At 44.9% G+C, this 27,476-nt stretch overlaps 2 protein-coding genes across 2 annotated transcripts; one reads left to right on the plus strand and one right to left on the minus strand.

Annotated features, from left to right (window-relative positions):
* Positions 1 to 1,067: 1,067 nt before the first annotated feature.
* TRIM10 (tripartite motif containing 10) lies at positions 1,068 to 7,843 on the plus strand. Its single transcript, XM_046641401.1, has 7 exons — positions 1,068 to 1,496; positions 2,749 to 2,844; positions 3,439 to 3,669; positions 4,418 to 4,440; positions 4,782 to 4,897; positions 6,106 to 6,138; positions 7,326 to 7,843. The coding sequence occupies exons 1-7, from the start codon at positions 1,068 to 1,070 to the stop codon at positions 7,841 to 7,843; spliced, it is 1,446 nt and encodes a 481-aa protein (XP_046497357.1).
* A 6,395-nt stretch (positions 7,844 to 14,238) lies between these two features.
* On the minus strand, positions 14,239 to 25,319 carry TRIM40 (tripartite motif containing 40). The gene is made up of 5 exons (XM_046639195.1): positions 24,975 to 25,319; positions 15,671 to 15,766; positions 14,766 to 14,990; positions 14,441 to 14,463; positions 14,239 to 14,257 (listed from the first exon to the last, which is right to left on the minus strand). Exons 1-5 carry the CDS (start codon positions 25,317 to 25,319, stop codon positions 14,239 to 14,241), a joined length of 708 nt encoding a protein of 235 aa, XP_046495151.1.
* Positions 25,320 to 27,476: the final 2,157 nt, after the last annotated feature.

Here is a 27,476-nt window from a genome sequence, read left to right on the forward strand (position 1 = left end):
TGCATGTTGAAATGATAATCTTTGGGGCTAAATGAACTATTAAAATTGATTTCACTTTTTACTTTTTAAAATATGGCTACTAGGAAATTTTAAACTGCATACGTGGCTCACATTGTGTTTCTCTGGGACAGCACAGCTCTGAGACACACAGATCTGAGTGCAAATTGTGGCCACCCACCTTCCTACCCGTGTGCCTTGGGCAAGCTACATAACAGGGCTGAGGCCAGCTAATTTCCTAATAGCAATGACACTATACAGCAGACAGGAGGAATAAATAAATCGTATGCTTAAGTTGCTTACATCAGTGTGAGGAATATAGTCATCATAAATAAGGGCGAGCTGTTGCTATTTTTCTTTCTCCTCCCCCACACAGAGTATATTCCAGCCTCTTTGGAAGCCTTTGGCAGGCCAGTTGGGGCATCAAGTGAAGTTTCCTGTGCCATGTCCCCGGGGCACAACGACCTTATCTGGGTCCCCACACTCCCCTGGGCTGGCTGATACCTCCAATCTCCCTGAAGACAGCTGGTCACGGTGCAGGGAGGCTGAGTGGCATCACTGCTCTGTGACCCAGTCTTCCTCCTGTCCCCGAAAGAAGAACAACCTCTTTCAACTGTGGATGGTTAAGATACCAGCACTAGCCTTCTACTGTGAGTGTCTCTGGAGGGACTGGAAGGAACGGTGAACCCCAGGTCATGGGCACCGATGGGAAGAGTAGCTGAGGTCATCTCTGGAATGCTGTGACCCTTCTTCGTCCCCTTCCTCCTCCTCCTCCTCTGCTATTTCTCCATCTCTGCTGTTCGAGGGTGTGTGTCTGTTCCTTTGGGAGGAGAACAGCAGAACTTTGTCTACCAGAGATGCAAGTGGGTGCCTTGCCCTTGTGCATGTGTGTGTGAGTGTGTGTGTGTGACAATGAGGGTGTTGGTACATATTTAAGATGTGTCTGTGTCCAGCTGTGTGCACATGTAGGTGTGTGAGTGTGTGATGTGTGTCTTCACTGTTCTTCCAGCCCTTTCCCCTCAGCCGAGCAGACGAGGTGACCTTGAAGAGGCCACAGGCACAGCAGCACCATGGCCTCGGCCGCCTCTGTGATTAGCCTGGCAGATGAGGTCAACTGCCCCATCTGCCAAGGCACCCTGAGGGAGCCGATCACCATCGACTGTGGCCACAACTTCTGCCGCAGCTGCCTCACCCGCTACCTCGAGATCCCTGTTCCAGACTCTGAGGAGCCCCCCACCTGCCCCCTCTGCAAGGAGCCTTTCCGCCCAGGGAGCTTCCGGCCCAACTGGCAGCTGGCCAGTGTGGTAGAGAACATCGAGCGCCTCAAGCTGGTGTCCTTGCCAGGCTCAGGAGAGGAGGATGTCTGCCGGGAACATGGGGAGAAAGTCTACTTCTTCTGTGAGGATGATGAGATGCAGCTCTGTGTGGTGTGCCGGGAGGCCCAGGAGCACCGAGCCCACACCGTGCGCTTCCTGGAGGATGCAGCGAGTCCCTACAGGGTAGGAAAGGGGAAATGGGGGCTTCCCAGGGACGGTCTGGGATCGAACTGAACTAAAAGAATCAGAGCAGAGTTGTGGATGATTTGGGCCACTCTGAAGCGAAATTTTATCTCCCTACGTCTATCATCACCCAGGCAACAGAGCCAGGCGTGAAAGATTATATGTTTGTGTTTTAAGCATGTTCTGTGTTGTTTACTTATAGCCAATGCATAATAGGAACTCAATAAATACCTGTTGAATGAATGAGAGACCAACATGAGTGTACGTGTCTGTGCAGTGGATCAGTCAGGTCTATCTGAGGAGGTCTGAGTTTGTATTTGAGAGAATGATTGCTCAAGTGGTGTGTATATGTATTAATGTTTGTGCGTTTACCAGCATGTGCTGGGATGCACTGGGACCTTTGTGGGAGCTTTGGAGGCGGACTATTTGAAGTGTAAAATAATTGTTTGAATGCTCATGTTTGTGAATAAATTAGTGTTTACATATAAGCTGATTGAGTAGATTTGTATGGTGTGTAATTTTGTGTGTCATGAAATGAGTGTGTGTTGGTTTTAGTTGTTTACGTATTGTGTTTTATACAAGTGGGTGTCTATGTGTATATGTCAATTAGTTAATTAGCATTTGATGGTGAGAGTTCCAAATGTATTTTGGAAAGTACCTAAATGGACATTTACATGTGTATACCTGTTCCTAACTCTATTCTAGAGCAAGCAACTTTTAAAACAATTCAGTGATTACCTTTGCGTTATCCAAGTTTCTTCTCCCCCGCTAGAATCATACATGGAAAATTTATTCCATTCACAAAGGAAGGTTGTTGGGATGTGTTCCCTTTGGGACGCATAATATTTCAAACAAGGAATAATTTCAAACAACGGCATCTCAAGCTCAGGACAGATCCCAAATATCACTTACCAAAGGCAAAATAAATTAGGGTGTTTAACCTGAAGAAAAGAAGGCTCCGGTGGGAACACCAAGTCACGGCCTGAGATGGCATAGGATAGAAGGGGAAAGCCCTGATCAGAATTCTTGGAGGACAAAGCAAAGGAACAAGACCTAAAGAGAGTACGCTATCAAGGGCAGTTAAGACACAGGCATTGTCAGCAAGAGAATGACGTCTTCCCTTGTGTCATTCCATTCCTGGAGGCAGAGTGTTGGATGAGGGTTGGCCACCTCTTAACAAATCATTGTTTCCATCTTAAATATTTTATGCTTCTTCTACACTATATGCTCTTTTTATGCTCCTTCTCTCCAGAAACAAATACAGAAGTGTCTTGAGTGTCTAAGAAAAGAGAGAGAGGAGATTCAGGGAATCCAGTCAAGAGAAAATGAAAGGATACAAGTCCTCCTGGTAAGTCATCATCCCTTCCCTGGGCACCCTCTTCCTCAGGTCCAGGGCCTCCCTGAAACAGAGGCAACATAGCATATAGGCCTGTGAGGTCATTCTGAGTTCGAATCCTGACTCTGACGCTCACTAGATTTATGACCTCAAACAATTCTGTATCCTCAGTTTATTTATCTGTAAAGTGGAGATTAAAAATTGTCACTACCTCACTGAATTTCTGTGAGGATTGAATGAGACCGTGTCTGTCACGTAGCTTAGTGCTGTGCACGTGGTATGCATTTTGTAAAAGGCACGAGGTAGTGTGTCCCCACCATATCCTCTATACCCCCTATGAGCCCCACCCTTTTAGAAGCTCCAGCAGAAGGTGCTGAGGCAAGGCTGGGTGGTCTAGCTCCCAGAAATAGTGTGGCAGGTGGAAAGGAAACCTTCCTACAGTTCCAAGTCTGTCTGGGGACCCAAGGCAGGGCGGGGGCCTCTGATTTTACCACCAGACCTTGGAAGATCTGGGCCAGGAGGGAGATGGGAGTGAACGAAGGAAAAAGAGGGAAAAGGAAGAGGAGGAGGAGGAGAAGGAGGAATAACTTCCTCCTGCCCCCTCAGACTCAGGTGGCCACCAAGAGACAAAAAGTGATTTCCGAGTTTGCGCATCTGAGCCAGTTCCTGGAGGAACAGCAGAACATTCTCTTGGCCCAGCTGGAGAGGCTGGATGAGGACATCTTGAAGCAACGGGATGAGTTTGATGTCCTGATCACTGAGGAGATCTGCCGATTTAGCGCCCTGATCGCAGAACTAGAGGAGAAGAAAGAGAGGCCGGCAAGGGAGCTCCTGACGGTGAGGCCTGAGCCCCTCCCCACCTGTGCTCGCCTATATTTGCTGCATCTTTACCTTGTCTAAGCCATGTCTCCTTCACCCACACATCTCCGTATCCCAGATAGAAGCTGGGTCACAGGACCAGAAGTTCTGAATTCTCGTCTTTGCTTCGTCAAGAATGCCCTGGTGACTTTGCTCCCTGGTCTCGGTCTCTCCATCCCACTATCCATCAAATAGGGAAGATGCTTTCCTTATCTTCCTCACGGGGATTTTGTGAGGATCCAACAGTAAGATGGGAGTGAAAGTAGCACTTTGAAAAGCATCATGTACTATGTAAACAAATGTCAGGTGCTATTTCCAAGGCGAGCTATTCTCTGTATCCTGACTGACCCACCAGTCAGGAAGCTCTTCCTGGTCTATTTCACTTCCTCACACTGGAAGAGAGATATTGGGGTTCCAACAAGGCATCAGAAAGGCTACACGATTTAGGGGAACACAGTCAGGGCTGAGAAACAGGAGACCGTGGGATGGGACTTGCCTTTGCCTCCAGCTAGCAGGAGCAGGTCACTTCACATCTGAGTCTAAAAAATAAAGAGGTTGGGCTCCATGGTCCTTGAAACCTCGTAAACCCTAAAACTCTGTGACTGTAGGATCTGGTCCTTTTTCTGTCCAGGGCTATTAATATGGTATTTTGTCTTTCTAGTTATAAGAAAAGGGGAAGGGGGAGGGTGGAGACTGAATCCCTGCTCTCTCTCTCCCCTTCTCCTAGGATATCAGAAGCACTCTAATAAGGTAAGCGGTACAGTTTTTCTCTTCTCTTTTCCTTCTTACATATATGTACATGCACGACATGCCTAGTTACTGCCATGAAAGTATACAACATTCTCACTTTATTAAGGATAAAAATTCACGTGTAAACTTGCTCATGCTCAAATGCATTCCCACATACAGCCATAGACACACATCCCTGCATAGCATTGCCCAGGAGTGGGCAGTGGGGTCCACCCTAGAGGAGGCCTGTGTGCCTGTGGGAACTGGCATCTCCATGTCCAGTGAGAAGAAGGCAGCTGGCTGAGTCTGGAGGCATTGCTAAGGCAGATAATTTCCAGACCCCGCCATTTCTGTGTCCCTAGATCTGAAACCAGAAAGTGCCGGAAACCAGAGGCTGTGTCCCCTAAACTGGGCCAGAGGATTCGGGACTTCCCCCAGCAGGCCCTTCCACTGCAGAGGGAGATGAAGACGTTCCTAGGTAAGAGGACCCCACAGGGCACAGGTGGCCCTGAAGCCTGGGTTTAGGAATGGCCTCCATGCTAGGCTGCCTGATGCTCGTGTGACTTTTGGCAAGGCTGTACCCTTCCTGTGATTTGGTTTCCTTATGTGAAGATCTTTGTAAAATCTACTTATCAGGATGATGTGACAATGAAGAGAGATAATAAATGTTAAGACTTCTGGAAAAAACTTAGCTGATTTGAAAAATAAGTAAACAAATAAATCTGATCAATTGGCATTAAGCAGTAGAAAAGATAATGATTAACGAAATCTGTCATTCTCAATAATTTAAAAAATCCACAGAGGCATTTTTAATACATGGTAAGTTTTTGATGATGAATATTGTTAATTAATAACCAGCAACAGTACTTCTCTTTGCCCTGTGGTCACTGACTTCCCTCCTTCCTCTTTTCTCTCGCTTTCCCCCATTAGTCTGGTTCTCACAATTGAACTGCTCCTGTGGTGACAATGCCCCCCTTTTCTGGAACAGGGAGTGGTGGTAGGATAGGGTTTGGAGGCTTTGAAATGAGAGTCATGAATGTGGCTCTCTGCCAACACCCCCCTCACATATGACATCATGAGTGATGCCACCTATGCCACCTATTTCTAGATGACCCACCCACAAAAATGTCACCCTAGAAGAGCTTTCTGCATGAGTCCACTTCCTGCAAGTATTCCCAGTGGCCTGGCAGTGAGGAAACTTTACCCTAATCAAAGGCTGACTTTTGACTATCCAAAAAATTGTTTCTAAGCAGAATGAGAAATAAATTAACCCAGTTATCCATTCATTAAGTGGATGTTTCTTGAACATTGACTATGTCCTGGGCTGTGTGCGAGGCATTGAGGATATAGAGGCGAGCAAGGCAGACGTGGTCCCTGCCGCTCAGAGCTAGGGCAGTGGGTCTTAAAGTGGGGCTCCTGGCCAGCAGCATCATCCCCTGGGAACTTGTTAGAAACGCAGATTCTCAGCCCCACCCCAGGCTGCCTGAATCAGAAACACGAGTGTTTTAGCAACTGCTCCAGGGGACTCTGGTGCAAGCTCAAGTTTAGAAGCACTGGTCGAGAGGGTTCTGGCTTCCGTTCTTCTCTTTGTCCCTTCCCTTCTCTAGGCCTGTTTCCTCATCATTAAATGTTCTACGGTTTTGTGAGACTAAAGAAATCTCATTGTTTTTTATTTCCTCTTTACAGAAACACTCTGCTTTGAGTTGGACTATGAGCCAGGTAAGCACCCTACGTCAGGATGGGAGGGAATGAGGAATCTAAAATTGAAAAGGACAGATAGCTTTGCAGAGTTCTGCAAATATATTGTCACACACACACACACACACACACGTCACTGCCTTTATAAAGCGTGTAGGAGAACCATGAAGAAAGGACGGGTGCACACACATATCACATACCTGGCATGAAGCTCATGTTCTCATCTGCTCATGATGAGGGGATAGAAAGATTAAATCAGAATGGGACAAGGTCTATCAAGAAAGGCTTCCTGGAGGAGGGGAACTTTGATCTGTGTTTGGAATCGCATTCTTAGAACCATTGGGAACCTGTACTCCTTCTCAGGTGTTGTTTCCTAGGTGAGCGTTAGGAGGAGGGCAGCCTCTGGGTGAGAAAGGAATGAACAGAATGGAGCCCACTCAAGGCTGTTGTTCCCAGTCTGTCAGCCAAAGACCTTGGGAAGTCATAGAGTTGTTTATTGGAAGGGACTCTAACCCATGGACGTATCTGAATTTATGAATTTGTCTCAATTTATGGATACTAAAAGTAACTATGCAGGGGTCTGCAGAAGTTTTTGATGTTAAAAAGTGGTTCTCTGACTCTGATGATTTTAGAATTGCTGAGGCAGAATGAATAACCTGCGAGTGAGCCCAAGAGCTTGCCAGGAGCAAAGACTGTGAATGAGTCATAAGTGCCCAGGGAGGAATCATGAAGTTAGGACTGAGGGGAGACTGTCTCCACCCTCCGAGATAGGAGATACAGGAGGGGGAGGAGGTGATGTGTCAGCAGCAGGAGGAGATCAGAGCAGGCACGCACAGCTTTGGGAGTCAACTAGTTTGCAGGGAGCAGAACTGCTTTCCAGAGGACCACATAGAGCCAGACGAGAGCGTGGATATCCAGCTGACGCATCCTCGCATCCTCGGAGGCATGCTTCTCGGGCTTTAACATGCGCACCAATCACCTGTGGATCTTGGTAAGATGCAGATTCCATCTCAGGTGGTCTGGGGTGAAGCCTGAGGGTCTAGTTCTAACACATTCCCAGGTGATAACCATGCTGCTGGTGCGTGTAGGCACTATACACATTGTTGATAATAACACCAACTGGTGGATGCCAACGGGGATTTTTAGGCCTTTCTTGAAGGTGATAACATGTCTGTTGACATCTGTGTTGCTTTTGGTTTTCCCCACAGCTCACATCTCTCTAGATGCCCAGACTTCCCACCCCAAGCTCCTCTTATCTGAGGACCACAAGCAGGCTCGGTTTTCCTACAAATGGCAGAACTCACCAGACAACCCCCAGCGTTTTGACCGGGCCACCTGTGTCCTGGCCAGCAGTGGATTTACAGGAGGGAGACACACTTGGGTGGTGAATGTAGACTTGGTCCACGGGGGCAGCTGCACCGTGGGTGTCGTCAGCGAGGACATGCAGCGGAAGGGCGAGCTTCGGCTGCGGCCGGAGGAGGGGGTGTGGGCCCTGAGACTGGCTTGGGGCTTTGTCTCAGCCCTGGGATCCTTCCCTACACGGCTGGCCCTGGAGGAGCAGCCCCAGAAGCTGCGGGTGTCTATCGACTATGAGGTGGGCTGGGTAACTTTTGCCAATGCTGTCACTCACATGCCCATCTATACTTTCACTGCCTCCTTCACCCAGAAGGTCTTCCCCTTCTTTGGGCTCTGGGGCCGAGGGTCTAGTTTCTCTCTGAGCTCCTGAGAGGGTGCAATTACCCTCCTCTAAGTACAAGTGTCAAAGAGAGGACCTTATGGACTTGACCCCTGGCTGCATCACCTGGAAGACTTGGCACAGAAATTACTGCTTTAGATGATATAATGAGTCAGAACTTTGGCAAAGGACAAGATGAGATGACCTTCAATCTGCTGACGAAGCCCTTTCCTCCATGCCCAGTGGATGCTCAGCGTATCCGGGGACTCAGACCACTGCCAGACCTCCTCATCACCATCCCCACTAGGCACAGAAGTAGCTGTGCAGAGGAGGGAATACTGGATTTGGAGCCAGAAGACCTGGATTCTAAACCCAGCCCTGTAACCAACCAATTGTGTGATCTTAAGCAAGGCATCTCATCTCTCTTCATCTTGTTTTCTTCCAAAAATATTAGGGTTAATTTACTCACATCCTCAAGAAACATTTATTGTGTGTTAATTATAAACCAAGCAGTATGGTAGCCACTGGTGATATGAAAATAAAAATTTTTAAAAATTGTCCCATATCTGAAGGAGCTCATGGGAAGAGACAGAGACATAAAGAGGAAATCACAGTACCATGTGATGGGTGCTGTGATAGAGATCTGACCTTGGGGTTAGGGAAGCCAGAGGAGGGAGTATAACCCTTCTTGGATGTCAGTGGGTGAGTCAGGATGGCTTTCTGCAAAGAGTGAGTCTAAAAGATGAATATCGTGAATGAGGAAAGGAGGGGAAGAAGAATCTCAGGGAAGAGGGATGGCAGAGAACTGGCTGGATGATCCATGACTCAAGAGACACTGGGTCATCTCCACTATCCTCATGAGCAGATGGGGCCACCCCCACCCCTGACAGCAGTCAATGCTTCCCTCCTCCTGGTGGTGTCCTTCTGGCCAAGATGAAGATGGGAATTGGTGGGAGGGGACCAGGGAGGCATGGCCATAAACCACAACCGAAGGACCACACTCAACTTCTGGGGAAAATCCTCTTCCTGATCTGTTGATCGCCATCAGTCAAATAATGAGATGAAAAGAATTAGATGGTGGAAAGGAATGAGTCTCAAATAGCTCAGCTGTGTGAGCCAGAACAGCACCGTCTTAACCCTTGTATGAGGCAAAAGGATCCCAGGTGGAGGCAGGGGGATAAACTGGATGACCCATGACCTTTAGCCCAAAGAGTTGAGACTGCTCTAGGGCTGGACAAGAAGTGACATCTGAGAGATGAGGTGGAAAAAGAGAGACAGTTAGGGATTTGGAGAAGATGTGTGGATTTGGGGTGGAGAGCTCTAGGAGAGACAGGAAGCCAGGTGGTATTGGGGGAGTCTGTGACCACGTGGTGTGAAGAAGCTGAGTACTGATGATGCCAGAAATCCCTGTGCCTGGTGCTGATTCTGGGAGAGGTACAAGCACTAACACATGACTGCCTAGAATTTGGAAAATGATTATCAGTCATCCCCAGGGGGAGTTTTAAATCCTATGCACAATAAAAGTATCGTCTCAGCACCTTTTGTTTTCTAGTTCTTGTTGGTGTTGTCATTTATTCTGCTTAAACATATCCTTCACTGACAATCTCTTTAACATTGTCTCTGTTTACTCTACTCAGACATAAACTAAAATGTTTCTATCATCTCCCCACTGGGGCCCCAGGAGGAGTGAACCATCCAGCGGGCAGTTTCAAAGGGAGCCGGCACAGGCTTAGAAGTCACCCAAGAACTTCTGTTGCTCATCTCAGCTTAGCAGGTAGAAAAGACGTGGAGGTTAGGAGCCAGGGATTGGAGGGGGGCTGAATTGCTTTCTCTGGGAGTGTTCAGCATTTCCTACAAAAATGTATATTCAAGAAAAATAGATGCAAATTCTCTATATAATGGTAAAACATATCCAAGGCCCCCAAACCTGGGATTCCACCAAAAAGTGGATTGCATTCTTCTATTTATTTTTATTGGTTTGGGCTGGGTCTTTAAAAATGACCATTAGCCTCTAGGTTAAATATGTTTGAAGATCCTGGCCTGCTGGAGGGCTGAACACACATTATGTCACTTAATCGTGGCAACTGATGAGGTAGCTCCTTTTACTATCCCCACTTTTCTTCACTGTTAAGTGAAGAAAGCTGAAGCCTGGTGAGTTTTGGTTATTTGCCCAGCCAAGATCATACAGCAATGATTTTTTTTTTTTTTTTTAAGGATTGGCACCCGGGCTAACAACTGTTGCCAATCTTTTTTTTTTTTTTTTTTTGCTTTTTTTCCCCAGCCCCCCCCCCCCCCCCCCGGTACATAGTTGTATATCTTAGTTGCATGTCCTTCTAGTTGTGGGATATGGGACGCTGCCTCAACGTGGCCTGACGAGCGGTGCCATGTCCTCGCCCAGGATCTGAACCCTGGGCCGCCGTAGCGGAGAGCAAGAACTTAACCACTCGGCTGCGGAGCCAGCCCCACAGCCAGGATTTTAATTCATGTCCGTCTCAAGAGCTCTTAACCGCTCTCCTACACTGCCTTGTTCAGAAATAGGTGCCCAGGTGGATCCTGGTGAATATTTTAATGCCGGCCACACTCTCCACAACTGACTTGGAATCAGAAAGACAATTTCTATTTCTTACACTGAGAAATAAAACTGCTAGTGAGTGAAAATACTCCGCTTGGGCTGTCAGCACCTGCTTCTCTCCTGGAGTAATTGTATTTGAGGTTTACTTGTTTTAGAGGGTGGAGTGAGCACAGAGGGAACAGGTGGATCCTAAAACATTATGACTTCAAGATAAGGCAGCTCGATGAAGCTCCATGCTCTGCTTTTCACAGAGTCTGGATTCAGGGTTCCCGCCTCCAGAGAAGCACTAAATTCAGGAGGTCCCAACCTTCCAATCGCCCTCTCCGAGACTCCAAAGGAGCAGTGCATACTTGTAGTGACATCCATATTTTTTCACAGCTTACATTTTCACAGCTTACACTGTCTTAGCTCTTTCTATTACAAAGAATGGAGACTCACTCAAGTTAGTTCAAATAACAGGAAAGTTTTTTATAAGAACAGACATGTGAATATGGAAAATGGGATTTTCCACCATTTGCTAGGCCTCATGGGAAGCTGTGGTGGGGGTGACAGAAGCGGTGGGGTGACATAACCAAATCCCAAAGGAAGAACCAGAGATTTTTAAAATGTTAATAATCATGGGCCAGCCCGGTGGTGTAAGGGTTAAGTGCATATTCTCTGCTTCGGCAGCCCGGGTTTCGTGGGCTCGGATCCTGGGTACAGACCTAGCACTACTCTTCAGGCCGTGCTGTGGAGGCATCCCACATACAAAAAATAGAGGAAGATTGGCACAGATGTTAGCTTTGGTCAATCTTCCTCACCAAAAGAAAAGGTTAATAATAATAACAAACACATATAGAGTTCATTTTGGCCAGTCACTATAATAAATATTTTATATATAAACTCATTTAATCCTCACAGCAACCCTATGAGGGGGTACTATTATTAATAGCCCTATTTTATGCATGAGAGAACTGAGACATGTGGAGGTTGAGTAACTGGTCCCAAGTTAGCAAAGAGTAAACAGCACAGCAATAACACACATTACACATTAGACAGTAATAACACATTTGAATTCAGATGGTTTAGCTCCCAAGTCTGTGCTCATGTCCGTTATGTAATACTGCCTCTGTATGTGTAAGAACTGATAGGAAGGCCACTTGAAGTCCAAGGAAGCTTAGAGACTGGATTATCCTGTGGCTACTGAGCAGCACAGGTCATGGACACTCGCTCCAGTACACGGCCACACATGTGGCTTTGATTCCCTCTGCTGCTGCTCTTTCCACCAACTAATGAGGTGTTCATCACAGACCCATTTTGAATTTCCAAGAGAACTTGATGTTCAGTTGGTTATCATTGTCCCACTTTGGTAAAATCTTTCTCATTAGGCCACCTCATAGGCTTGATTGACCAACCATCTGCTGGTCAGATGCCCACCCCAGTCCAACCATCTGTAGTCATATCAGAAGAGGGGAGAGGGGCTGGCAGGCACCTGCAGGCTAACTGACTCTCCAGTGGAGGGAGGCCCTTGGAGCTCCTCAGTCTCCTCCCACTCCTGGGTAGGATAGTTCTGGCCAAATTCTCTGTGACAATAACTCAACTAGGATGTAAGTATGGTTAGCTGTCACCTCCAGGAGTGCTCTTTTCTTGGCTAATGTCTTGTTCTTAGATTTGGTGTCTCCTGTTTCTCTGAGACCTACAGCTTCCTGCCTAGTAACTATACCCTCCTTTATCTGAACATCTATGCTAGGCTTTTTCCCCTTCTGCCTCCCCTTAAACCCCCAACTTCCTGCCCCCAATCTATCTGGCACCAAGAGTCCAGAGTGGTTTTCCTTAAACACCACTTGTTCCGTTCACACCTGACTCAAAAATCTTTGATGGGTGCCTACATCTTTGTGTCACTAAACTAACCCTCTGCTTGATTTCTGGTCTTCCCCATTCCTGAATAGTCCAGATTAACCAGGTCAGTTTCCTCGGACTCCTACATATGTGCTGTGGCTTTTTTCTACCTCCATATTTTCATTTGTGGAGCTATCCTGATCTGAATGCTGTCACCTTTCTCTCCCGCTGTTCAATCCCCACCTCCCTCAGGAAGCCGACCCCAACATTCCAAGCCTCACTCTCTCCTCTGGACCCCCACAGCACTTAGCAACTGTGACACTTAATTTAATGTGTCACATACTCTCTTGTTATTCCTTATATGCTTGTACTGGTTCCACAGCTAGATTATAAACTTCTGAGCGCAGAAGTAGAATAAGACAGAATTACCACATTTGAATGTTTACAACATGTTAGGCACTACAGCAGGCACCTAGCATACATAACAAAATTTAATTCTTACGACAGTCCCAGGCCGCAGGTACCATTATCCTCATTTTACAGGGAGTAGTACTGAGGCTCAGAGAGATGAAGTTGCCCAGGGTTACAGAGGTATTAGGTGTCAGGACTGGGACTTGAACTCAAGCCTGACACACATCTGAGTTCCCACTCTTTGCACCATAAGGCAGCACCTCCTGTGGCCATGTTTTATTCTTTATATCCCTCAGTGCCTAGTATAGTACTGACTATTTCAGCAAAGACTCAATAAATACTAGTTAAAGGCTGCCTTTGTTGAACATGGGACATCAAGAAGGTCCTTATATTTTCTATTAATTCATTCATACATCCACTTGACACATTTCACTGGGCACCAACTATGAGCCGGGCACTGTCCTAGACGCTGGAGACACAAAGACAGAATACTGTCCTTACTCAACCAAAGAAGTGATGTACAAATAATTAATACACAAATGTATGTTATCCATTGCTCCATAAAAAACCCCACAAATTTAGTCTTAAAACAACACACATTTATTACATCACAGTTACTTTGACATTTATTACCTCACAGTTTCTGTGGGTCAGAAATTTGGGTCCTCTGCATAGGGTCTTACAAGACTGCAATCAAGATGTCAGCTGGGCTGGGTTCTCATCTGGAGGCTCAGCTGGGGAAAATAATCCACTTCCAAGTTCATGCAGGCTATTAGCAGAATTCCTTTTCTTGCAGCTGCAAGACCAATGGCCTCTACTTCTTATTGGCTAAAGGCTGGAGGCTGCTGTCAGCTCCTAGAGGCTGCCTGCTGGCCGTGGGGCCACTTCATCAATCCAGCAATGAGAGTCTCAAGAGTGAGTCTGTTAGCAATGGGGAGTCCATACAACGTAACACAGTCACTGAAGTCACATCCTATCCCCTTTGCCATATTCCATTGATTAGAAGAAAGTCACAGATCCTGCTCATGCTCAAGGGGAGAGGATCACACAAGGGCATGAACAGCAAGAGAGGAGGCTCATGGGGGACCACCCTGGAGTCTGTCCACCACAAAAATAATGAATAAGTGCCAGGTGAGTGGTACAGACAATAGGCGCTACAGGAGCTCAGAAGGAATATTCCATCCAACAGACCTGCCAGCTCCATGCACAGAGGTGGTATCACCACTATTGAGCTCATGCCATCCAGGTGCCTGGGTACTCCTATTTTAATATGAGATTGTAAGAGATGAGCATTATTATCGTTTCACAGGCAAAATGGAGATCTTGGATCCTGACCTCTGCAGTGGGAACCACCAGCACAAACTTGGTTCAGGAAGGAGGATGTGAGCATTGTCCAAGTGTCAGAGGGTCAGGCATCAGGTCACGGCTGTGGGGGTGAGAAAAGGGGGTCATGTTCAGGAGATGGCAGGTCTGAAGGTACATGGGGTAGACCTAATGGAAAGCCAGACAGGTTGGAGAAAGGAGATCAAGGAGGCTGAGGTGAGTCTGAGATGAGGTCGTCCAGGGATGAACAGGTCAGAGCTGCTGAGGATGACAGAAGAAGTGATTCGTTGATTCTTTTCTCTAACTCGGGATAAATAGCCTCTTATTTCTGTGGAGCACTCCTAGAAATAAAGAAATCCTTCAGTGTATTCCGTTGAATCTTCTACTGGCCATGTAGCATGAAGATACAAAAGTTAACAGAGAAGTAGATCTCTTTGACTTTGATAAAGCTCATGAGCATGTCTATGCTTGTGTGGGTTTGCATGTGTAAACACATATGGGAAGAAAGATGAGACGGCTCATACCTGGCCAATAAGTCACTGGCATTCTAGAAGAAAGAGAATGAGAGAGAGAATCATAATTGGTTCGCAGGTTCTTGTCACCTCCAAATTCTCTCCCTGACCTGCTATTGGATGCCACTCTGGGGGGTGACCTTGAGAACTGGAGACGATAGCGCCCCCCTCACCCCACCTTGCTGTAGCAGCATTGTGAGGCCTTGGACAAGCCATCACCACATGTTACAGGGAAGCCTCTCCTTCTTAGACCTCCCAGAAGGGTGCCACAGGTAAGCTGCCCTGCCTACTAACTGGGGAAAATCCCCATCTTTGGGAGGTGTCTCAAGGTATGTACCTTCAGCGTGTTGGCGTCCAGTTCCTTAGCTGTCCTCTCCAGATCAGTGACCACGTTGTTGAGCTGAGTTATTGCCCTGGAGATGTCAAAGATTTTGGACACCTCTGCTGGCATGTCCTCCAGTTGGTCTGGCCACTGCTGAGGGAGGGTCTCCAGTTGTCTCCTGGTTTGGTGCTGGCTCTCCAGCTCAGCCTCCAGCCTGTTGGTCCCACAGTCTACCTGAAACTACAGAAAAGGGACTCCCTAAGATTCAGTGTCAAATGTCTCCCTGGTCCTTCACAGTCTCTGAATACTCTGAGTGAGAATGTTAATTCCTCAGTCCTCTTCCTCTTGTGGCATTGCCTCTGTGGGTCACAGGCATTGCAGAGGCAGCTGTGTTCCTCATAAATGTGGGTACACCTTCCCTCCCACCTCACACTCTTGTGAACATCCACGGATGCCATATCACACACAGTGGGCACACATACACACACACACACACACTGCTCAGCAATATCTTTCCACTGCCTGCTTTTAACACCCTTCAGGTTATAAGGTGAGAAGGGACCCCCACCTAAGTGGGCAAGAGGGACAGAAAGGTAGACCATCAGAGACAGAGATAGAGACCTACAGTTTGTGTGGTCATTTTCAATTGATGAGCCGCTTGTCTCCTTTGATCCTCACCGTGAGCCAGGTGTAACAGGATTGGCTTTCATTTAACATATAAACCATATGAAGATCAGAGGGCTTGACTTGCCCCAGGTCACTCAGCCAGCAAACCATGAGGCCGAGCCCAGCCCCCAGGTTGCCAGCCTGCAGGACCTCCTCCTACATTAGGCTGCTCCAGACAGCAACATGGCCAGAACAAGGAGCAAGGGCGCTGAGGACACTCTGAGGTGTCCTTCCCAAGACTCTGCACATCTCACCTGCACAGCCTGCAGTTTCTCCTCCTCCTGAGCCCTGAGCCGCCGAAGTTCCTCAGTGTCTTTTCTGAGCTTCCTGCTTCTGCGGTTGAGTCGTTCCTAGAGAGACGGACACACTTGCTTGTCACACTACGGGTGAAGGTGGTGCTTAATCAAACATGGTGCGGGTCCTGAACCCAGGATGAGGCTAAAGTAAAATTCTGTTTAAAAATAGGCAGTCCTTGGGCTGGCCCAGTGGCATAGCGGTCAAGTTCACATGCTCCGCTTCTGTTGCCCTGGTTCATCAGTTAGGATCTTGGGTGTGGACCTGCACACCGTTTATCAAGCCCATGTTGTGGCAGGCGTCCCATATATAAAGTGGAGGAGGGTGGGCACAGATGTTAGCTCAGGGCTAATCTCCCTCCAAAAAAACGGCAGTCCTCAAAGCATCCTGCTTGGGATAAGGAACATGAGTTTATTTAATGGATAATGATGGGGAAGAAGTTATGGGCAATTTTTTTTTCCCCAAAGATTGGCACCTGGGCTAACAACTGTTACCAATCTTTTTTTTTTTTCTGCTTTATCTCCCCAAACCCCCCCTGTACACAGTTGTATATCTTAGTTGCACGTCCTTCTGGTTGTGTGGGCAATTTTTTTAAAAGCCTTAACTACACAAAAATAACGTAGTAACAGAAGCTTTTCTATTTGACTTCAGGATGTTTTTTCCCAACATCTAAAAGTTGTATGCTGATCACTGGCAATTCTTACTACTTCACATCAACAAGTGAAGCAAGTCTAGAGAGGCTGACTTAGGGGAGATGCAAAGCCTCTGGTACCACTCCCTGGCCTGGCTGGGATGGACAAGAGCCCTCTATTGGATGCAAACCCACAGCCCAGGGAAGCATGTGACCTCTCTCTAAATCATAAATCAGTGTCCAAATGGGTCCTGAAGCTAAGGATATAATGAATGATTTCAGTTTCAAAAAAATTTGCTTTTGGGTTTTTGATAAACCATGAGGGAAGCAAAAATAAACAAAGCCAGTACTGATAACAACATAGGCCTTTAATGAATCAAAGTGGAAGAAAGGTGAGGGCCAGAGGACAGGTGTCAACAAAAGATTCTGGAAATATTCTTGTAATCTCTTGTTAGATTAGTTATAAAATGTATTTGCCCTACCAGATAAAAGGTCATACAAAGCCGTAGCAATAAAATGGTATGGTACTGGTGCAAGAACAAATCAAAAATGACAGAAGAGAGAGCTCAGGGACAGGCTCATGTTTATAAAGGAATTTAAAAAAGAAAAAGTGGTACATAAATCAGTGAGAGAAGGGACAGAATCTATAGAGACCGTGTTGAGAAAACTGGCCTGCAAGAACAGAGAAAAATAAAGCTGGATCCCTACCTCGAACCATATGTGAAGGTAGACTCCAGGTAGATTAAAGACCTAAGTGTGAGAGGTAAAACTATAAAGTTAAAAGAAAATCATGTTAGAGAATAAATTTGGGACCTATGGGCAGGGAGAGATGTCTTAAAATAACCCCCCAGAAGTACAAACCATGAAGGAATTATTTAATTTGATTACCTCAAAATTAAATATTTCTGCTCAGTGACAACACCATGGACGAAATTAACAGAGAAATGACAGATTAGGAGATGATATCTGCCAAGTGTAAAATCAAGAGACTTAATTGTAGAATGTAAAAAGGAAAGGCTACAAATCAATAAGAAGACAGGAACCCAAGAGAAAAATTTGCCAAGAATATGAAGAGTTAATTCACAGAAGAGGAAATAGGAAAAGGGCTAAAGTGCATGTGAATCGATGCCCAAACTCACCCGTGATTAGAGAGATGGAAATTGACACAATGATGAAATAGTATTTGACTGACACCGATCAGATTAATAAAAATTAGACAACTGGAAAATGCCAGGGGTGGGGGATGGATGCGGATATAAGGAACGTACTGCAGGCTGGTGAGATGTGCACTAGCACAGCCACTCTGGTGAGGGTCTGGGCCACCTAAGCGTGCTTTCCTCTGTAAGCCAGTGGTCCTGCTTCTGGGTAAATATCCCAGAGAACTCCTCACTTATGTCCTAAGAGGACATGAACACTACAGAATTGTTTGTGGTAACAGAGAGTTGGAATTAGGTAAAGTACATTCCTGGGGAAATGGATGAGTAGAGTGTGGCAGACGCCTCCTACAGAATACTATGCAGTTGTCATAAGCAATGGACTATATGACACACAAAACATGCACTGATCTTAAAAACACGGTGGAGTGGAAAAGCAAGAAATAGAAGGAGGTCTATAATATAACTTTGTTAATTCAATATACAAGCACACAACACAGAAATATGTGTTTTTACCAAACCATCTATGAATAAAAATACAGTAAATGCTTTAAATGGTTGCCCATGATGGAGAGGAATGGTGATTAACTGGAACGAGCAAGTAAAACAAGAAAGGGATTTGTGGACTAAAGATAAGGATGTGCTATTGACTGAAGAGCGTGTGTTTCATTAACTGAATCCTTCCCACCTCAGGTGAAAAAAAAAAATTAGCAGATTTTGCTGTTGTTGTTGACTGTTTATGAGGAATATGTTTTGTTTTTGTCATTTTTGTCTGGTCCCCTCTCATAAACTCTTAAAATGTGTTGCTTCAGGAAGAGCCCCACGTTACCGGAGATGTACGTGTGGAGGTTGGGGTTGGAGGAGATGACTTTGAAAGTTCTGGCGCTGAGATTCTGCGGGTGCAATCAAAGTCAAGGGACTGTGGGTGAGAGATCGGCAAGGACATCCATGCAAACAAAAAGCTTCAGTAAGCAGAGGAGACAATGATGTCACTAGGAAGTTATTAAAAACTTGTCATGTCACTGGGTGTCACCTGCAGTCATTTCCCTTCAGAGAAGGAATAAAACACTCAGTGGAGGTGTGGGAGGTAATAAATGGGCATCGTGGATTTCACTCATGGGTCTCAATGGTGAAGGAGGAGGCTGGGCTGGGGAATTGTTCATGTGGCTACAAAAGTTCAGGTCTCATAAAGCTCAAAAAAGCAAACAAACAAGCTTCACCTTGCTACCTCATCAATCTACTCTCTGTCTCTGTCCTCACAATTGAACATGACTGCTGCGCCACTGGGCCAGCCCCTCACAATTGAACTTGAATGAGTAGTCAGTCCCCACTGTCTTCCCCTCCTCATGGGCCCTTTGCTCCTCTGCCAACTGTTTTGTTTCTCATCACTCTTTTGAAACTTCTCTCTCCACGGTCACCACTGATCTCCAGGAATGAAGTTCTCAGGCTTCCTATTCTCTGATGTAATTCTCCCCTCGTGTCCCACCTCACTCTCCCCACCCCAAAGCCCTGTCCTTCCTTGACCTCCTTGAGGTTGTTTCCGTAACACTTTTCTATCTCCAAACTATATCTTTCACTTTCCATCTGGCGGTTTAAGATCTTATCGCAATTCCCAAACCAGATCTTTCTCCTAACAGTCAATCCCACGTTTCCAGCTGAGGGCTAATTATCTCCTACTGCCCTATTGGCAGCTCAAAACCAATCTGGAGAAATCATGCTTATGATCCCCTTCCCCACTCTCTTCCGCAATCCACTACTCTTGACCTCCATGCTTCTGTCATTGGACCCACCAGTCTGCCTGTCACCCAGAGTGAAATCTCAGACCTATTTCATCTTTTACCTATGCTACTCCTCTCTTAAAATGACTTCTCATTACCAAAGATAAACCCAAACTCCTTAATGCAGGATCCAAGGCTGTCCGTGACCTAACCCTATTTACAACTCCGGCGTTACCTCTCCCTACTCTCTCCATGTTCTCTGCAGCAGCCAAACAGAGTCACTTGGGGTTTCCTGAACACACCCCATGCAGCCACACCTCCTCACGGCTTCCTTTTTAATTCCCTCTGGAAGGAATACTATCTATTTCTGCCTGTCAAAATCAGGCCCATTCTTAAGATCCAGTCCAAAAAGCCACAGTCCTATCTTCTGGCGTAGTTGAAAATTTAATAAAGACTTTAAAGTCAACTGCAAACAATGTGTAAAGTAAAAAAGAAAGCAAAGATAACAGCAATAAAGAATAATGCATGAAATAAAGATAATACCGATCTATCATTTACAATATCGAACATGAGTAAGGTAAAGTCCTCTGTTCTTCAAAAAATTGTTCATTTTTGCATTAAAATAATATTTAGTGGGTGCATATCATGTGAATAAAGCACACGTTAGAACTAAAAAGCAAAATTCTACAAACTTTTATCTTCCTAAAATATTCTTCTGGGAAAAAAAACAAATTGAAATATAGGGAATAGTATAAGACCTGTTTTGTCTTAATGGATACGTTTAAAAGTTTGTGATTCTACCAGATATCAGATAAAATGTGGTTTCCAGTATAAAAAATTGACCAAAAAGAGCATTAAGTAGTGATAAAACATGAGAACGTAGCAACACTGAAATTCTTTCTCAAATGGCTTACTAACAAAACTCATGAAAGAAAAAGTGGTTAACAGGCAAAAAGCTGCCTTTTTCTGATACAGTTTCCAAAAAAACTACCAACTTTCGAAAAGCATCCTCCTTATCGAACTAAAAATGTCCCAAAATCTGGATGAGAATGATGTCACTCGTTATATTTTATGAGGAAAAGTGGGTTGATGACTAAACCTAACAATGTCCATGTGATTGTGCATCTAGAAAAGGTCAGGAAATTAACTTAAAGGATATATGAGCTCAGCAAAGACTCTCATTTGATCTACAAGTACCAATTGCCAAAAAATGAACCTTATAAAATACAAGGTTTAAGTAAAGACAATTTAGCATCTGTTTCAGAAACATAAATGAAAACACAGTGATATATTCGACTATTAGTTCATAAAATTAAGTAAGCCCCCAAAAGTTATAATCATTAATGTAATCAACCAATTTAATGCAATGCCAATTAAAATCTGAGGGAATGCTTTATAAAACTTAGAAACATTGCATAAGAAAATTCCTCTGAAAAGACAGTCAGAAGAACATCAGGTTACAAAAAATTATTATATGGCAAAGATGCTTATAGATTTTTTAAAAAACAAAACAAGTATTAAAACTATATAACAATTTTAGGAAAGAAAAAATAATCAATGGACTAGAGTGAAAAAAAAACCCTGCTATTATGAAAATTTAATTTATGTCAAACCAGAAACAACACATAGATGTGGAAAGGACTCACTCTTACAGACATGTTTTGGGGACAGCTGGATGTCAGCATAAAGAAAAATTAACATAGTGTCCTCCTTTATACAACACAGTATACTAAATTCCAAACAAGCAAGGAATTAACTAATATTTAAAAAGGAAACAGAAAAGCAAATCATTTAGATGAATTTCTAAGTAAGACACTGATTATATTTTTTTAAACAATAGAACTGATTTACATACAAACTTCTAAAAGTTTTGCCCCAAAATACAATAAATAAGAAAAGAAATAACGGAATAAGAAAAATGGTTATGAAACATAACGAATATAGTTTATTATCCAAAAGACAAACTACGTTTATGCAGTCATGTAAAAGGTATGCTCTGATTCTAGGGGAAAATGCAGACAGCGAGTCTTCATATAGAAGAAAACCTCACCACCAGCATTCATAATCAAGCAAAGCAAAAAACTTCAGTCACTGTTACATATGTAGGAAATCAGCAAAATACATTAAAGTAATTGACACTGACATGGGTTGGACTGTTGGGGAAACAAGTGTACAAAAAGGACTTTGTAGCATTGCAAATTTTTCAGTCTTTCTGTAGTGCAGTGTGGGATTACATAATTCCTTTAAACAGGACACAGTTTATAACATTTACAAAATGTAGGGGCTGGTCCAGTGGCCGAGTGGTTAAGTTCGCACGTTCTGCTTCTGCAGCCCAGGGTTTCACTGGTTCAGATCCTGAGGGCGCGGACATGGCACCGCTCAACAAGCCACGCTGAGGAAGCGTCCCACATGCCACAACTAGAAGGACCCACAACTAAAAAATATATACAACTATGTACTGGGGGGATTTGGGGAGACAAAGAAAAAAAGAGAAGATTGGCAACAGTTGTTAGCTCAGGTGCCAATCTTAAAAAAAAAGAAAATGTAATTCAAAGAAATAGAAACATGGTGAGAAATCATAAGAAACCTTTATTTCAAAACTCTATCAACATCTACAAACACACAGAGTCCACCATTGTCATCACTCCTTCAGAAACACCCTCGTCTCCCTTGCCTCTCCTTCTGTTACTTTCCGGGCAACTCCTGCCTGGATAAACTCTTACCATCGTCTTTCCTTGGCTGTCCTCAAGCAGTCTCATGAAACACATTAAATCCCTAGTTTCAGAACTTAAATTGGTGCTCCACACCGCCTGCCAATCCTACTCAGTTTCTCTCACTGGTTGGCTTTCACAAACGATATGACACCTTCTCCTCTCTTTTCAAACCTTTCACATCCCCATCTCTACTCACGTTGCTGATGGTCTTTCCTCACGTTATTGAGGAAATCAACCAGAACACTCAAGCTGTCTCCCAGACTACAAAACTACCTACGCTTGCAGACACCTTCTTTTGTTTCCTACTGTTACAATGGAAGAAGTGCACTTCCTCCCATCCCGGCATTCACTTCTCCGCCCCCTATCTTATGGGACTGCTCGGCATCGTTCAACACACTCTGCCATCACTTCTTAAAATATTCTTCTCTTTTAGCATCTGGAACACCACCCCTCTTGTTCCTCTCCTGCCTTGCTAGTGGCTCATTCTCAGTCTCATTTGCTGGGCCCTCCTCTACCTTACGTCTAAAGGATGGCCTTTCTCAGGACCTTGCCCTGGAAGTTCTTTTCTCTCTGGACTCTCTCCTGAGGCTATTGCATCAATTCCCTTGGATTTAAATATCATCTTTATTTTGATGGATCCTCATTCTAAATCTTGGGAATACTATTCAAGTCTCCCTTTGGAGATCCAGAGTTCATATCCAACTGCATATCTAAAATCCTACTTTGATGTGTCTCAACTTGGACTCAACTTGTCCTAAATGAAACGATGTTTTGTTCAAACCTGTTCTCCCCAGTCCTTATCTTTCCATCATCCATCCAGTTTCTCAAGACAGAAACTCATGAAGTCATCTTGGATTCCCTTCATTCCCTTACCCCACTTCTAATCTATCAGTACATGCTGTCAATTCAAACTCTAATTATAAATTCTTCAAATATAACAAGACTTTTCCAGACGTGGGCCTCTGATTGCTCCCATTCTTCCCATTGGTCGGCTTTTCTTTTTCTAGGTCTCAGTTTCAGTGTCACCTCCTCCATGAGGCCCTCACTGACCACACTAACATGAGTTACCCATTACTCTCCACCTCAGATCCTTGCTTGTTTTCTTTCCGGCTCATTAAAAACTTGTAGTTTGTTTGATTTCTTGTCTCTCTCCATTATAAACTGAAAACTCCCTGCCAGCAGAGATGGCATCTCTCTTGTTCATCATTGTACTCCTGGTACATATTGTAGTTCCTAACACACTTCAGGAACTTATTTAAGTCTTTCTTAAATGAACAAATATTGTTATTTATTTATTTTAGATGTCCTGTCTAAATTTAAAGGTAGCCTTGAGGACAAGGATTATGAATCATCTTCTTACTTCCCACAGTTCCTAGCATGACGTTCTACAGGAGCACAGACCTGAATAAATCATCAAGTGAGTAAGCAGATTTTCTCCATCTTGTGCCCGGCTCATCAGCAGGTGGGACCCCATCCTGCACCTAGAGGGAATGACGTTAGAACCAGAGAGCTCTGCCTCTTTGTCTTTCGAAACTGTTTCTCTACCTTCCCATAGTCACCCCCAACCTAGACTCCCCACTTTCTCATCCTGTATCATAACAAGTTCTCAAAAAGTCAAGTATTGAATAGAAGCCTTTGGAAATTCATCCTTCATTATTTGATAGAAAGACACCATGGTGAAAATATGTCAAACACTGACTGGATTGGGGGTGGGAGGGAGGGAAGCTTGGTAAAAATAATGCTAAAGCTAATGGTAAAATAAACACATGAATATCCACAAAAATTCTGAAAAATAAGAGTATTGTGAGGGTTCTAAGATCTACTGGCATTAAAACACGTTGCAAAGATAGAGTGTTTAAAATGGTTTGATACAGAGGAAAGAACAGACAGAAGAATAGAACAGAATAGAGAGTCAAGAAAATATACGAGTATATGTATGTGCGTACATCGCATATTATGAAGCTGGCATTCAAATCAGTGGGGGAACTACGGATTATTCAAAAACCAGTGATAGGAAAAGCTGCTTGTTGCTGGAAGTTACCTTACTCTTTCACCAAAATATATCTTGGGTATGCTAAGTCCTCCAAAATATACGTTGAAGGGTATTCATTGCAACATTCCACGTGATCTCAAAACAAAACAATAATCTGGAAATAACGCAATGTCTGACAATTTATGGACATTCATAGAATTGAATACCATGCGATTGTTGAAAAGAATTCATAAGATCTATACATACTGAAGGGAAAATGGGAAAATGTCCAAGATGTATTTTTACATGATAAAAATGACTTACAGAAAAAATAGAGAATCCTTTTGTGCGTGTGTGTGTTTTAAAGAGTGCGTTGATACACACACAAAATTTTATGGAAGGAAGATACACAAAAATCTAACAATGGTTACCTCTAGGGACTGAGAATGGAGGAAAGCAGGAATAAAGACTTTAGTCCTGACTTTATACCTTAAAGTGTTGTCTGAAATTATTTCCAAGAGCATGTAACTTTTATGATAAAAAATTAAAAAATAGGATGAAGATAATCGCTATAGAAAGGAAGGAAGGAAAAGACAAAGGAAGAAGGAAGAGAAAGAGAGAGAGACTCATGTACTAATCTCCAGGTTCCAATGGATATATTTGCAGGATTTTATTAGCATATGTCAAACTTGATTGCATTCTACCCCATTTCTAGTACTATCAACCTCAGGAAATAAATAGTCTTAGTACTGAAAGCGTTTTGCATTATCTAGTCCAACTCCTTCATTCTACAGATGAGAAAGTGAGAGTAGCTCATGCTTCTCTCTGACATCACAGTGTCAGAGAGAATCTGACATCACAGTGACAGTATCCCCTCTTACACTCATATTAATGTGTTGACACTTTAATACCAGTAGCAAAATATATGGAAAAGCAAAGACAAGTGTCCAAAATAGGATGAAGCAGAAGAAACAAGAAAAGTCTTAGCTATTGAGCCTCTGTGAGATGCCAGGCATAATGGACAGAAGGGTAGAAGGAGTAAGAGAAGGTCACAGAGGTGGGGACCCAGCCTTACCTTGTAGTGGCTGATGGCATTTTCAATGGCCAGCTCACAATGAGATTTGTGTTCAGGGGACACCAGGCATTCCATACACAGAAGATGTCTGCTTTCCTCACAGAACCAGCACACCTTCTTCTGGTGGCTGTGGCAGATATAGCCTGCCCCCAGCACCTCTTCGGAACAGGGTTTCCGGCAGAGAGGACAGCAGAGGACTCCAGAGGCCGGGGCCTTTGCCACGTGCCGGGCCAGGCACACTCGACAGAAGAGGTGCTTGCAGTCAGTGCTCACTGCCTCCTTCAGGTTCTCCTGGCAAATGGGGCAGATGCCTTCTTCCCGGCTGTCCTCTTGCAAAGGGAGCATGGTCTCCACCCCACACTGCCAGCCTCCTGTCCATAGGACCTCTTTCTCCACTGGGGCTTTGGAAGGCCTGCCACATAGACAATCCAGGTAAGATGGCCCAGCTGGAAGGTGGCAGCCCTAGAGCAGCTTAGAGGACATGACTTAGCCCCACAACTTCAGACAACTGCCCGCTCTCCATCACTGGAGCCATAGACAGACCACACAAACCACAGTTCTCCGTGAGTTGCAGAAATATCTCATCAGCTGACATGCACCCTCTGGTTTCCTTTTACTTACTAAACTTGAAATCACTCTTGATTTTTCAGACACCTGGAGGAAGCAGGTGATTCAAAAACTAATTCTATTTTCCTCTTCAGAGTTTTCTGTGAATATTTTTATAGTTCAAAGTTAAAAAGGCCAGAGCATCATGGCCAGAAGTCAGAGCATGACGAACTTAAAAGTTGAAAGCCTCTAACTTACCCTGAGCTGGGAGAATTTGGCAGGAGTTTGGAGTGTCCTCTCCCACACTGGAATATTAGAAGGCTCCTGGTCACACTCTAAGCATTTGGCTACTGCTATCAACTACTACTACCAACCATTTGCATCAGCATCTCTGTCAGCTGGCCATTCTCTCGACCAGCATCCTTTCCAGGGTTATATGGATTCCACAGTGAAAGGGTAAGAGAAAGAGAACAGGACACAGAGCAGACCAGAGACCTGGGTCATGTTCAAAATCACCTTTACCTTTCCTTTCAAACCATCTCCAAAGATGACCCAAAGAAGGAAGTACTCCCCTTTCATCACTTCCCTTAAACGCTGCATTCACTCTCATCCCCTCATCCCCAAACCTCTTGCCTAGTCCTCCTCCCAAAAAGCTCTGTTAGTATCCTACCTCAATTTCTCCTGCTACAACTTCAGGTCATTTTCTCAGGCTCCAGATCTGGAGAGATGGCCAACAGTGAATGGTTCTTTTCAAATTGTGCCGGTTATATATGCTCACGTATCAGTAAAACTTGGGGAGAGGTGAAAAGGCCCATCCTCTCCTAGAAACACTGACTTACCAGGAAAATGAAACAACTCATGGCTGAGTAACTGACCTGGAGCAGTTGGAAGGTGAGATGGACTTTGATTGGTGCAGGGTGTGGCTTATTTGCTCAAGGAGAGGAGGAAGGTCTTGGGGCCTTCGATGTAAATGACACGAACTGAGAGTCAACTCACTGAATGAGGACCTCCCGGAACCCCAGCTTATGGTACCTCAGGATCCAGGCTTCACAGAACCATGGGGTCTACTCATGACACTGGAACATCAACTGCCCACCCTGCTGTCTTCCAGTTTCTCTCCAGTCAAGCTAGTCTCTGCCCTGACATTGGAGAGGCCCACAGAGGGTCCCGCCAATAAGGACTGCCAGTTGAGGCTTTAGAAGGTTCAAGATTCTTGTTAAAATCTCACTCCATAGTCTCCTCCTTCAGCCCCACTTTGCCACTGTCTGCTGTGGAGGTGCTGCTAAAGTCACTTTCCCAAAGTCACGGTTCCTTGGCTTTCTTCTCAAAGGAGATACACAGTCCCCTTGAATCTCAGGGTCACGGGTGGGTGGGCCTCTTCCTCGTCCCATACTATCACCTCCTGAGCAGGACTTCCCCAGAGCCAGATAAAATACCTGCTGTGGAGCTCTGCTTGTCCACGCGCTACTCCTTCCTGCCCGCCCTCCGCAGAGCCATCCCTTTAATTTATTTAGGACTTGCACACGAGGCCCGCAGGCTTCTCCCTAGCTCATGTTTTGCCATCATCCCCGGTGACTTCAAGGACTGTGTAGATGACCATCCACACCGAGGCCCTGCAGCCCCTTGACTTGCTCAATCCAGTGACCTTTACTTTTGCCACCCACCCTAAGTGACCATTCTCTGGACCTTGTCAGAATTCAGATTTCCCCACCTGAAATCACAAAGCCAGGCATGGGGCTCATCTTACAGCTCTCTCCCTAAGCTACACACCACCACGTCTGTTCTTCGACCTCTAATCCTTGACGGCTCCACATTCTACATTTCTGTCACATCTCATGAGATAATATGAGAAACAAAAATGTGGACAGATTAAGTGACTGCGCAAGGCCACAGAGGGGTAAACTGAGCCAGAATCCAGATTTGGGTGTCTGTCATCCTAGCCCACGTGCTTCATCG

Source organism: Equus quagga, chromosome 15, assembly GCF_021613505.1.
Source record: "Equus quagga isolate Etosha38 chromosome 15, UCLA_HA_Equagga_1.0, whole genome shotgun sequence".
Taxonomy (NCBI): domain Eukaryota; kingdom Metazoa; phylum Chordata; class Mammalia; order Perissodactyla; family Equidae; genus Equus; species Equus quagga.